At 31.9% G+C, this 13,531-nt stretch overlaps 1 protein-coding gene across 2 annotated transcripts; it reads right to left on the reverse strand.

The window, feature by feature from the left end:
- Positions 1-878: 878 nt before the first annotated feature.
- LOC107609419 (uncharacterized) lies at positions 879-10,780 on the reverse strand. Of its 2 annotated transcripts, none has more exons than XM_016311394.3 (22): positions 10,593-10,780; positions 10,416-10,459; positions 10,185-10,248; positions 9,833-9,944; positions 9,672-9,739; positions 9,489-9,586; positions 9,007-9,178; positions 8,349-8,568; positions 7,555-7,681; positions 6,896-7,005; positions 6,677-6,769; positions 6,442-6,570; positions 6,160-6,293; positions 5,651-5,740; positions 5,050-5,135; positions 4,475-4,658; positions 4,309-4,380; positions 3,992-4,031; positions 2,973-3,220; positions 2,096-2,273; positions 1,387-1,601; positions 879-1,308 (listed from the first exon to the last, which is right to left on the reverse strand). In XM_016311394.3, exons 1-22 carry the CDS (start codon positions 10,653-10,655, stop codon positions 1,012-1,014), a joined length of 2,844 nt encoding a protein of 947 aa, XP_016166880.1. In that variant the 5' UTR covers positions 10,656-10,780; the 3' UTR covers positions 879-1,011. The 2 variants fall into 2 exon arrangements, with proteins under 2 accessions (XP_016166880.1, XP_016166879.1); XM_016311393.3 differs by having other exon boundaries at positions 6,677-6,772; positions 10,593-10,722.
- Positions 10,781-13,531: the final 2,751 nt, after the last annotated feature.

Consider the following 13,531-nt stretch of genomic DNA (forward strand, 5'->3'; position numbering starts at 1 on the left):
TCCAGTGGAAGACAAATTCAGCAATTATTTTTGAATTTATATAGTCTCTCTATTTTAGTTTGTTTTATTATTAGAATTTATTAGAAAATTTAATTTAGTTTTGATTGTTTAGTAGTATTTTTAGAGATTTTAAATTTAAATTAGATAAAAAAAAACATAATTACTATTAAATCAAAATAAGAGTAAATTATCAAATTAGTCCTTAAAAGATCACTCGTTCTCCAAATTGGTCCTTGAAAGTTTTTTCAATTAAATTCATCCTTTAAAGATTTTAAATTAGTCATGTTAGTCCTTCCGTCACTTCCATTACTAACAGCGTCAGAATTTGTTGATATAGTACGTTAAGTAATATCACAACACATACCTAGTAGTCCTAATTGACTATTAACATGATTAGTTTATAAAATTTGATCAAATTAACTCCAAATTGAGAGATTCCAAATTCTTCCCTCAATTAAATTTTAATTTAATCTAACTTCATAAACTTATTATATTAATAGTCAATTAAGATTCCATGTGTGTTTTGTGATTTACTTAACGTACTATATTAATAAATTTTGACATCATTAACAAAAAACAAGTAACAAAAAAAAACCAACAAGATTAATTTAAAATCTTTAAAGTATAAATTTGATTAAAAAATTCTTTCGAAAACCAATTTGTAGAACGAGTGATCTTTCAAGAGACTAATTTGACTATTTACTCATCAAAATAATAAAAACCACACATATACAAATCAATAATGATTACACTCTCACTTTCCTAATTTTCTCATTATAAAAGGTTTTTTCACGTTTTGATATTGATAATTCCTGTAACCCTTTTGCTTGATTTCGCTTCGAAGGGTGGAGGATTTTTATTCCACTAAGAGGGTTATAGACATCAAATTCTGAATTTCATTAATATATCATAAAAGATTAAATAAAATTTATATATTGACTATCAACTACCTAATGTAATCCTCGTCTTTTATCCCGGTTTGGGAGTCACTACGAAAATTTTCCAATAAAATTAATCGCATGAGACAACAGAGAGTGATACACGAAGATCATTAGACGTTCCACAAATATACATTCTATATGTATCAATTTCTTGTTCAGAAACACTAGCATTAGGAGCTGCATAGTGATTATTACTCACTCCATCATGAAGTGAAAAAATAATCTCCCTCACCATTGGTTCATGACCATTGAGAAGATTGCCCATGCTGAACACCTTTCTCCAAGATTGATTTGCCGTGGGTGGAACAAACATACTTGACACAACTTCTCTCTCATTGTTCCAAACTATTTGTTTCTTGTCGAATTCCTAAACAAAAGGGATAGATGAGTAATTGTTAGTCCATGCTGAGGAAGAGAAAGAGTACGGGGCATAGCGTAATTTCACCTTTTTGTTGGAGTAGTCTTCTTCCAAGCCTGTACCCATTCTTGGAATGTAGAAACTGTAGAAATCTCTGAAGATTTCGACAGCAAGGCGTGGTGCTTGTACAAGTTTGCGATGAAGAGAAGTTGCAACAGATAGTAAATTCTCAACATGACCGAAAACAACACACAGTCGTTTTAGGTCTTCAATGGTCTCGCTATCAGCAGATAAGCGATTTGCTGTGGAAAAAACAAATGAACTAAGTTGATTAGTTGAATAATATACTGCTGCTGCTAGCGACTTGACAAGTACTGCAGTGCCAATCTAGTCGCATTTTTAATTTTAATGAGTAATGTAATTAAAAATAATATAACATTAAAGAGTAAAACTACTTTTTCATAAAAAGCATATATTAATATTACTTAAATTTAACATAAGAATTGGAAGTCACATTTTAATGATGCAGAATGCAATGTACATAAATATACAGGCCAAGTGTGCAATTAAGGTAATACATAAATATCGGTTGTAGTAGGCTAGTGGTAACATCTTAGTGGCAGTAATTTTTTCCTTTTAACATGTTTATACATTTATATCTCATAAAAACTATACCTGAACTTGAAAAAGGTAAATTCAATAGAGTTAGGAGACAACAAAAAAAGGTTACAAATGGGAATACTTTTATATATTGTATAGATTATTATTTTTAGCAGAATAAAACAAATGAACAGACCTTCTAATGGCTTCAAAGCAGGTGCCATGGTGAGGTAAAGTTGTTGCATCTTAGTCTCCATCTGTTTCAATTCTCCATAACTGGTCTTATTCAATGTGTCGGCCGCTGCTAGGAAGGCAGTACATACCATTTGCGCAAGCAATTGATGTGGTCTTAAAGTTTCCAGATAATGAATAACCTAAAAATTTAAGGACAAACTAATAACTACAAACTTTGTTTTGTTTTTCAATATATATATATATATAGAGAGAGAGAGAGAGAGAGAGAACTATAAACTGGAAAAGCTCATCTAAAAGCAACCCAAATACTTGTTAAAATATCTTTTTCCCTTTTTCATACCATTATGTAGTAGCAAAATATTAATGTCATTTACAATCTACTAAAACCATTTATAAAATAAAGTAAAAAAAAATTATAGAAGGAAAAATCTACTATACCATCAGTCTTCAACCTTGATAGGACATTCAAGAACGATGTTTGCATGAGCAGCATGATGCATACAACCAAATTGGTCATAGTATTCTAGATATCATAATTTCTTAAGCAAATCTAATTTTACTTCATGCAAATGCATTTAGTCCAAGCTAATACAATTCTCCTAATCTCCCTGTTGGAAGCAGACTAGTATTATTAAGATCCAATCCTTAAATCAATGATGGAGTAAAATGAAAAATGGTTACAGATTTTCAATGGTTGAACTGTCTACCAATATGGGTATTAGATATAAAACCATCAGTGTGCCTGTACTCAACAGCTTAAGCTTTTGGGAAGAATAGTTCATGTGACTATGAAAAAACAAGTAATAACAACTATGCTAGTCTAATTAGTATTACTACTTGTTTCTCAAGAGGAAAAGCAGACAAGAAACGGATCTTACTTTTTCTCCTTCTCTATTTGGATCAAAAAGCGGTTTCTTCTCTGAAGCAGCAAGAGCATGTGCCCTGTCCCAAAGTTCTCTCCATAAGTTGTCACTTTCAGACATTCTCTTTGAAAGATGTCCTCTTGGAGGCCAATTATCTTTTGATTTCTCAAACATAGGGTCCTCTAACCAATCGGCAGGTGAATGCCACCGAATAAAATCTTCAAAAATGGCATCAGGATTTGCTGCTTTAAATGCTGCCATGTCTATTAAAATCAGCAAAGCAAATTATTTGTAAGTCACATGTACTACACTGTAGAATTGTGGCATGCATTACTAAAAAATCTCCCTGGAGACATGTATTTCGAGATCCAGTCAATTTATAACCAAATAGGAAGAGAGAAAGAAAGAATATAATAATAGTTGTTAAAAATATTTTATTTACATTGAAATTCACAGAAATCTTTCAACACAAAAATACCACTTTTGTGTTCTTCACTTTCATTGTGTAGATGACTATAAACTTTTTATTATCACAAAATCATTTTGCAGCTCATCAATTTGTCATATAAAATTTAACATACGATATACTTCTGATAATATAATCAGCCATAAATTATTTGATTAAGTACTTGCAAACATTGAATTTTTCTAAACTTTGGTAGTGCATGTCAGCATAATACGAGTGATTAAAAATGAGATTGACAAAAATCCCATTCCATTAAGAAATTTAATGGTTAAAGTACAACAATTCTAATGTCAAACTATAATAACTCATTGATACTGTGTGCACATTTAAATTAGCTTGATATCTCATAGTCCACTTACAGCGTTCACAATATTTCCTCAAGGAAAGGAAACTTGTGAGATGATAAATAACTAAGGAAAGACATTATTATGGAACTATGCCCTAGTGATTTCACTCCAAGAAGCAAGTGGCTTACAAGATAGTAAAAGTCATCACATGTCAGTTATATCTAGGTTCGAGCCACTAATCGGTCCTAATTTACACATAAGTCTAATCCTTATTCTATTACCTGAAGTTAATATAACTCTTTCCAGTTGAGCAAAATAATTCTGCAATATGTAAATAAATAAATAATAAAAAGAATAACAGGCAATGGTAAATAATAGATTATTAACAGATTAGCTTTCAGTGTAAATGGATTAACTCAAGTTGAAAACTTAGCAACTATATTTGTGAAACTATTCCACTATAACATTGGTCAATTTGACATTTTGAATGTATCTTGTATCCAGCTACTGTCTCAAATATTAAGCCTCTGATAAGCCTGTGTGTTCAAAGCTTTTGTAGTCAACCATTACTATAGGTACTGCATGAGTTTAAACTTACAAATGAACCATTAGAAGCTTCTAGAGCTTGAAGACGCTCCTCATACATGTCTTCTGTCATAAGTGGTGCTTCCTGTAGCATAATAGACAACCTCCAAAGCATGATATTCTTCAAAAACTAGGAAAGTAATATTAGGCAGCATATAGTGCGTGGATATAGGAGAAACCTGAGTGTATGGGGCATGCATTCTTTGATATGACTTGAGAAGCATCATAGAATCAATGACACCAGCTGAACCTCTCCTGGTTTGATCTGAAGATTTTTCACCATTTAAGAGGTTGTCCTTTACAGGATATTGACCAACTGTGGATGCTGTATCAAAATAATGTAAATCACGAGAGGTTGGAAAGCTGCAGGCATCATGAACCAAACATGTTACACAGCAGATATGCTAGTAAATAAATACTTGCAAGGATATTATGTACGTAAAATTAATTTGTAACTTGAGGTACTAATACATGATCAAACGTAGACATTCCACATGCAAAGGCTACATGAAAAAGAAACAAATAGAAGTAGTGCACATATTCTCCTACAAAAACATTTGAAGAAATGAATCTATATCAGAAGTGTAAAACTCAAGGTAACATGCTAAATAAATATACCAATATCACATGGAAATCTTAAATCTGCTAGAGCTTAAAATATGCACAGAAGATATTATGACCGAAGAAAATCTTCAGAATGAAGGTAGAAATGTGCTAGCAACTAGATTTGGTGAAAATAACCATTCAAGCACACCTTCTGGGTTCACCTGTAAACTTCCCAGAAAAATCCTCATTCTGTGTCTGCATACTAGATGTGTCATCCCCAACTGCACTTTCCTCCTGCAATTCATCAAATATCAAGTTACATTCACAATGAAAAGATATATTTTGTGTTTTTGAAGAAAGTTAATACAATGCAAGGTTGTCAAACTTCCAAGTCTACCCACACCCATCGAGCTTAAGTATAGTCAAATCATAAGCTTGTAAGAACAAATAATGAAAAGTAGTTATAACATGGACTACAATTAGAATCCTAGAAAAAATAGCGAATCAAACATCACAAGACTAATAATCAAAGTTACTTAAGCAAGATGTCAAGATCTTAAACTTTCGAAAGTTCTAATTAACAATGCTTTTTGTAAAATACATTGTTTTGATGCTGGAGAGAACATATTTTCACTAAAATAATAACCTTGTATAAATTTACCTAGGTTTCTTTAGTTTATGCTGGTCTAGGTTCACTCTAGTCTGAGCACTCAACTTAGCTATCTAAAATTAGTTTACAACATAACTTGAGAGTTTGCATGATTGTTACTCTAAAAACTACAAACATGAGGAAATGAAAACTTTGTGACCTCAGTCATATCGTCTATTTGATCTTCACTTCCCATACATTCCCGATGATCTTCATTCCATTCACGCTTCTTCTTAATGCATACTGCAAGCTAAATAAAAAAGTGGGGAAGTCATTAGCCATCTTAGACATATCAATCAACGTGATCTTAAAAGACCAATAAAGCATTTCTACTTTGATATTAAAACTTCACCAAGGGAAAAACTAGGGATGAGTAATATCAAAATTATGTCAAGCTTCACTGGAATTAATTATTATAACAAAACCGATAACTCAAACAAATAGACCACACAAGGAGTAAATAAATAATTTCTTTCTTACAAGTAAATATATAATCGTCTATGGGGAAAAAAAAGCACTACAATTAAACTGAACAACCTGAAGGAAACAGAAAGCTATGTTCTGCAAAACAAGAATTAGCATTAAACAAAAAGTTTCAATTCTGGGAGTATATTTTACCAAATATCCTTTAAAAGTAAAATAAAATTTACCCAAAAAATGAAAAATTACCATATGAAGTTTCTGGTTAATCAAACAAGTTGAAAGATCAATTGAACCATTTACTGGCATCCTGGGTAATAGTTGAGACTCTTCCCAACACCACCTCACCTCTTGAACAAACTCTATCCAAAGGGCAGCAATAGCTGAAATACAAACCAAAAGTGGGTCATACAAATTAAAGTACACTACATACAACTGCAAGATACCTAAGAAAATCAATTCCGCATTAGCGACCAATAATTCTTTCTTCTCTAAGGATTACGCAACAAATAAACCCTATGTGGCACATACCACGTATATGGCAATTGCCAACCCAAAGAGAATGCAAACAAAATTGTGCAAAAAGAGTTTCAAGAGGTGCGCCTTTTATAGCTTGAGGGGTCTTATGTTCATCATAAGCAGAATCAATAAGCTGTACACCTGAAAACAATACATGAGTAACAGTTACAGAAAAACAAAGAAATGACTCACAATGAGCTTAGAGTACTGGAGTAATGATTCCATTGGAAGGAGCAGGGCTATGTACCTTCGTCAAACAGTTCTTTGAGCACACGATCTCTAACTGTTGGTGGAGGTATAACCATTGAGGATTTCAAATTATCAGGACCTGGGCTTTCAGCTGCTACAAGCAAGAGGAGAAAATGTTGAACCATATACCGATGATTAATAGCATTAATAACTACTTAATACAAGCATACATTAATATGTCAAATATACCAATAAATACACCAAAACAAATTCAAACCTGAAACAAAATCTTCTAGAAATTGGGCCTCAAAGGACATCTCGAATGCATCAACCAGAAGATGCAACGCAGATGCAAATCCAAATTGATTCCCATGGGAATATTCAAGTCTATAAGTTTCAACAGAATATAACAATAGAAAATTAACTACCAATACCTATTTATGAAACAAAAGAAACTAATAAGCATTCAATCATGAATATCTGTAGCAATGGCATGAAAAATGAATAGCAAATGATATCCATGTATTGTAACTACCATAAAATCGTGGATTTTTTTTTTCCAAAAAAAAAATTAAAGATAAAAAATCTTGCAGTTGTGCTAGGAACATAGGAAATATTCTCAAAACAGGATAATTAAGTAGAAGTATGGTGACTTGCATAAACCTTAAATACAACGAAAACCCATAATGAATGGCATGGAACTAGAACCTAGCCATACATTATAAGTGTTGTGAACATTTAGTTTGATATGGCGAGGGAAAAAAAATTCTGGTCAATCGTATGTGTGATTTTCTTAAGTTCAAGATTGGTCAATGATCAGAACCATATGCCATATCTGGTTATTGTTTTGTATATTTAATTTTCTTGGCGGCAATGTTCATAAGCAACCTATTCACTATCATGAATTATTGTTCATATTCCAATAAAGATGTTTACAGATATGGAGCAAAACTTGGAGAGATGAACCACTTCTCAGCTTCATGAGGTGAAGCATTTTCCACTTCTTCCATTTTCATAGAACTTTCAACTGTTTTCTCTGACCATATTGCTATCAGTTCAAAACCTGCATGTTATATGCATAAATTAAATGGAAAACAATTCACATTTGAGAGATTAATGGAAAAAATGAAGCTTAGAGAGCTTTTAAGAATTAAAAACCAAAATGTAGAATCACGAAACAATTTACTCTAAATAGATAAATAAATGCAAAAGATATTGGGGAAAGGTTCTCCCTAGGGATGCATTTGCTTGGGGTGGAAAATTCAAGGTGGAGCTCCATGTGTAAATTTACACATCAAACATATCCATGAAAATCTCCACACCATTTTTGTCTCCTAACTAACTACACATGTAGAAAAACAAAGTAAATATGAGTTAATTAGTTAAATAAAGACTTCAAAATTTAAATTGATGCATGTGTGTTTGCTTGTCCCTTTCTTGTAACAATTACAATTCAATGGAAAGGAATAAAGTCAAGAAGAATATTCTGCTGAAGAGAGATAAAACCACTCGATGGATCTAAAATTCTTTTGTCAGGTACGTAAATCAGCCCTTACTTGCTATCACCAATTATTTCCAAATTATAACACACCAGACTTGGGCTCCCATATACTGTGTGACAAATATATAAAAGAATGGTTGAGTCCTAAAACTTGTTCTATTTAACAAAGCATCCAATTTGATAACCTTGAACTATGTCTATGTACAACATTTTTATTCATAGGATTTACCTTTAACAGGATCTTCAGAAGAATACCACTCACTCCAAGAACAATCATCATCCCACAGTCTCTCATTCGAGGACTCACCAGTGAGATTTTTGCCAGATTTTGTATTTTGAACATCAATATCTTTGATATTGTCATCATCGTAGGGAAGCGTTCTGTAAGTCAGCTTCATTGCAAATTCGACTTTGATAAGATGTTTATCGAGATCGTCTGTGCAGTAGGCCTTTAATATCAAAAAGAAAGTAATTACTAGGGGAGAAAGTTTAAATGACAGCACTGAGCTTAGTAGAAGACAGTTCTGCATAGAACTTTTGACTGTAAGCATATATCACAGGTAGAAAGTGATTTTGTTCAAAGAATCCATTCTGTTGGGAAAAACTATGGTGGAAAATAAAAGGGAAAACAAAAAGAATATATGACATGAATACTTTCTTTCAAAAGTTCAGTTAAGACTAACAATTCTTTCATGAAAAATACAAAAGTAAAAACATTAATCTTTCGGCGCAATAAATACATCTATTAGTTTAAAGAGAGAAAATTATAGAAGAAAAACACAGTGAACTCACACAGGGGATATCAAATTAAAATTGTATTTAATGCATCATCATGAAATTCAAGAAGAATCAAATTTTAAATTAAACAACTTGGAGCAGGAACTCACAAACTTAGATACAAACAACTGATACAGCCCCTCCAAATGCATGAGACTCAGTGGAACTTGACTACCAATTCGATCTGCTTCAAATCTTCTAGTAAATGCAGTACCAGTGTTCTGAATGCCAATATATGCTTTCCGTGAAGGATCATGAACTGGAACAAATGCTGGCCATAAACTACATAACTAATGTTATAATAAACTACAACTTTGCTTTAGTTATCAAGACTTCAATAAACCTGTTATTTTAACATCTTTTAATTCAAATCAGATAAAGCATAGCATACTTCATCCAACAATAGATTAAACTCTCCACTGAGAATAAAGAGGCATGGACCCAAGCTTTAAAGTTAACAAGTAGTATTACTCGGTCACCATTTTCAATTTGACATAAAACGATATATCAATGTGTCAATGCTACCAGTGCCCACATGTTAACGTGAATCCCACAATTCATCAAACGTTACAAAACAAGGAATACATATTACCTTGAACTATTTGACAGAGCAATTGCAACAGCACTCAACAGCTTGCTAGCCTCTGGTGCATCAAGAACTACACCACTTGCACTTTGAGGAGCAATGAGCTAGTGATATGCAAGACAAGCAAGCAATTCCTCAGTGAAAACATTAATCTTTCAATGAAAAACTAGACAGAGTGTTAAACCATACCAAAAATTCCTTTACACCAAAACATAACTGCAGGTCATGAAAAGTAGAATTCCAGTCAAAAGATTTTCCTGCATCACCCAGAAGGCAAAACAAATAAACAAAAACAAGTTCTCAAAACCAACCAAACATTTGCAAACAAAAAAGATAGTCAAAATTAGCACCAGTTTTGGTTTCAAAATAGTACTCCATGCAATAACTTTTCACGTCATACTGCAGTTCAGATTTGATCTTGTATGAGTTTTTGGAATTCTCCAAGGGAATTGCACCTTTTTCCTAGAATCAAAGAAAACAGCAAAGTTCCATTAATAGAAATGTAAAGAATAGGAAAACACACTTGGTATATTAAACTGATAATATCTTAGAACTGACTATGAAAGATTTCAATATTCATACTAGCAGCAACTAAACAAACTGTATTTACCACGAGATAATCCAAATCAAACATATAATTTATTTAAAAAGAAAGTTAATTCTTAAATTCAAGTCCTGAAACTTGAAATTAAAAAAGCATACCAATAAATTATTAGGACCATCAGCCATCCAGAGACGACAAATTGCCTCAATTTTAGAAATGAACCTACAAAATAAATTTATTAAGTAACATAAAAGAATAATGTTATCATGACAGTAGAGTAACATCATTTCAACACAAAGAACCATTTCTCTTACAGTAATGCTATAAAGTGTTCTTGTAATTGAGATTTCATGCAAATTTGAACGAGAGGGCTCGAAAAATAAACAAACCTTTCCCATGAAGAAGCTATAGTGAAATCATCAAAATGCTCAAACTGCATTGACATTTGAAGAAGGAGGAAGTAAAATTAGCACTACCCCTAATACCATTATCGCACGCAATAAGGAACCCACCGATTAATTAAGAAATAAGTATTTCGATTCAGTGGTGAAGGAGAAAGAGAATACCACTTCCTCTGAAACATCGTCGTCGGCATCAGGTTCAACCTTGGGGGAGCTGGAGGACTCCATTGAAGAAGATTTGTGGAAGGAAGATCACGGAATGCGCATCATGTATTTCTGTCCCAAGTCCCAACGTAAACATGTCAACATGCTATTATAGAAGTACCAACTTGTTATGATTCATAAACGAGTAAACTAAGAATTTTAGCCTCAAAAATTATTATTTACATTCTTAATAAGAAATTTGTGAATAGTTGAAATTAAAAAATTTTAATAATGTTTTGTTGCGAAATAAATAACTAACGAAGATATAATAAATAAAAAATAAAAAAATATAAATAGAAAATACTAGTATTAATATTCATCATAATTAATATTTTAATATAATAAAAATAATTTATATATATTAGTATTGTATGACAGAGAGAGAAAAAAATAATTTATATATAGATAATATAGAGGAACAAAGAATTGTTATTGATGGTCTATCATATGTCTCTGCGTCTGTTTATACTCATACAAAAATTTTCTTTTTCAAATTTTGGAAAGATAGCATCGTCTATATTAAAGTTTTGTACCATCTAAGTAAACTTAATTGGAGGAATAGTTGATGGTCAACGGTCATCCATATTGTACACTCTCCCTTGAATGACTAGTGGGCTTCGTTTGTTTTCAAAGACAGGACACTGAGACAGGAATATAAAAACATAAAATCGTATTTGATAAAAGAGATATGGACAGAGACAATGTGTCAAAGGACACTGAATTAGTGTATTTTGTGTCCATCCTGACAAGAAGGACACAAAGACACTAACAAGGGATACAACTTATTTTTTATTTTTTTATTATTCTTGTTAATTTTTTATAATTATATTTTTTATTATTATAATTTTTTTCTAAAATTTTTTGGATGAAAAAAATGAGAATAAATTAGATTTTCATAATTTGTTCTAATTTATTACCAAACAGGATACAAGAACACAAAATTTTGTGTCTTTCTTCTTTTATGTCTTGTTCTCAGTGTCTTGTTTTGTCCTGTTCGCAGAAACAAACGCAGCTTTAAGAATTATGCCTCGTTAAAACCTTACTAAAGAAAAATTTAATGGAAAAAAAATTTTAGTGAAGGAAAAAGAATACAATATCCTTTATGCTTATTGTGAAATTGCCATATGTGTTCAATCAATTCCTCTTTCAATTGTCAATATTGCTGCCTATTTCAAAGTTAGACATTTCTTTTGAAAAAGTGATGGTATGGTGCAAAATCTTTCTCTCCCAATTGAGGTTGTGATAAGCCATTTTCGGCATCGTCATACTCTAGGTCTTACTCTAGGTCTTGAGCAAAATTTTTCTTATAAGTGTCTTTTTCGTTCTCAACAATCACATTATGCAATATAATACAAGTTCTCATTGTGTTTGCAAGCTTCTTCTTTTTCCAAATATAATTGTAAAGCGTGCTTGTAACACTCTGAATGTTCGTTCCACATTTTTTTGGTCCTTCTTGGTATTATGCAAATAACTTGTGTTTCTCTCCTTGTGGCTTTAATATTGATCGATTTGACAAATGTGGTCTATTCAGAATAAATATGATCTACTAAATAGTATCTTATAGTATAATTATTACCATTGATAGTGTAATTTACCTTCGGAGCACGATCATTTAGAATATCATCAAACACTGACAAATTATCTAACACGTTGATATCGTATTTGAACTAGAAACTCCAAATAATGCATGCTATATCCAAAGATTTGAAGATACTACAACCTCAAGTACTATAGTTGCAACCCCACGATAAACACTTATGTACATACCTTTCCACACCTTTGGACAATTTTTCCAATGCCAATGCATGCAGTCGATGCTATCCAACATGCTAGGAAAGCCACGAGTCCCCACCATTTGTAGCAGGCATTGTGCATCATTTGAATTTGGTTTTCGCAAGTATTCATCCTCGAACACTGAAATGAAACCTTCAACAAATTTTTCCAAGCATTCAATTGTGGTGCTCTCGCCTGTGTGCACATAATCATCAACAGTATCAGCTGCTACGTCATATGCTAACATCCATATCGCAACAGTGCATTTTTGCAATGATGACAAGTCTCTTCTGCGAGTAGCATCGACCTTTTGTTGAAAATATGAATAAATATTTAAGAGGGCATCTACTATTCAAAGGAACATGTGTCTTCTCATTCAAAATCTCCGTCGAAAAATGTCAGCATTATACACCGGTTCATCTGTAAAGTAATATTTGAAAAAGGCGATAATGTCCTGCTTCTCGATCTTTGTTGATCCATCTACGAGGAGTTGGAAAAGAACTTTTATCGATGTCTTCTTCTGATCATCAAACAAATACTCATTAATCTAATTATCCATGAGTGTTATTCCTTCTTCTTCTTTTACCATACAAAGTCTCATTAAACATATCATCAAAATTTCTAGCTATTTGTTGAAATATAATATTTAGTATTCCTTTGAAGTAAAAAATTAAGTTTGAAGTGGAGTTTGTGATTGTAAATGCTTGATAATTGATATTTATAAGTGTATCCGCAATAAGTAGCTACTTCTCAATGGCTAGTTTTGCAACATCTATTTTATAACGGCTAGTTTTTTCTTGTCTAATTTTGAAACGGTTAATTTGTAACAACTAAAAAATAGTTAGTTTTGCAACGGTTACTTTCATAAACAATAACACATAATAATATTGACTAATTTTAAAAGTTACATCACAAATGAATAAAATATACTACATCCCAAAATGGAATAAAACAAAGTACATCACATATGGTAATACATTATGAAAGTAAAACAAACTATTTAACTCTATGAATACAAAAAACTATTAAGTAAACACTTATTAATTATTTTCTCACATGTAATTTCATGAAAAAATTCATCGTTTTTCACTCATTATGACCATCCTTTTCACTTTTATTTTCTTTGC

Source organism: Arachis ipaensis, chromosome B7 (assembly GCF_059453495.1).
Source record: "Arachis ipaensis isolate K30076 ecotype BB chromosome B7, ASM5945349v1, whole genome shotgun sequence".
In the NCBI taxonomy this organism is placed as follows: domain Eukaryota; kingdom Viridiplantae; phylum Streptophyta; class Magnoliopsida; order Fabales; family Fabaceae; genus Arachis; species Arachis ipaensis.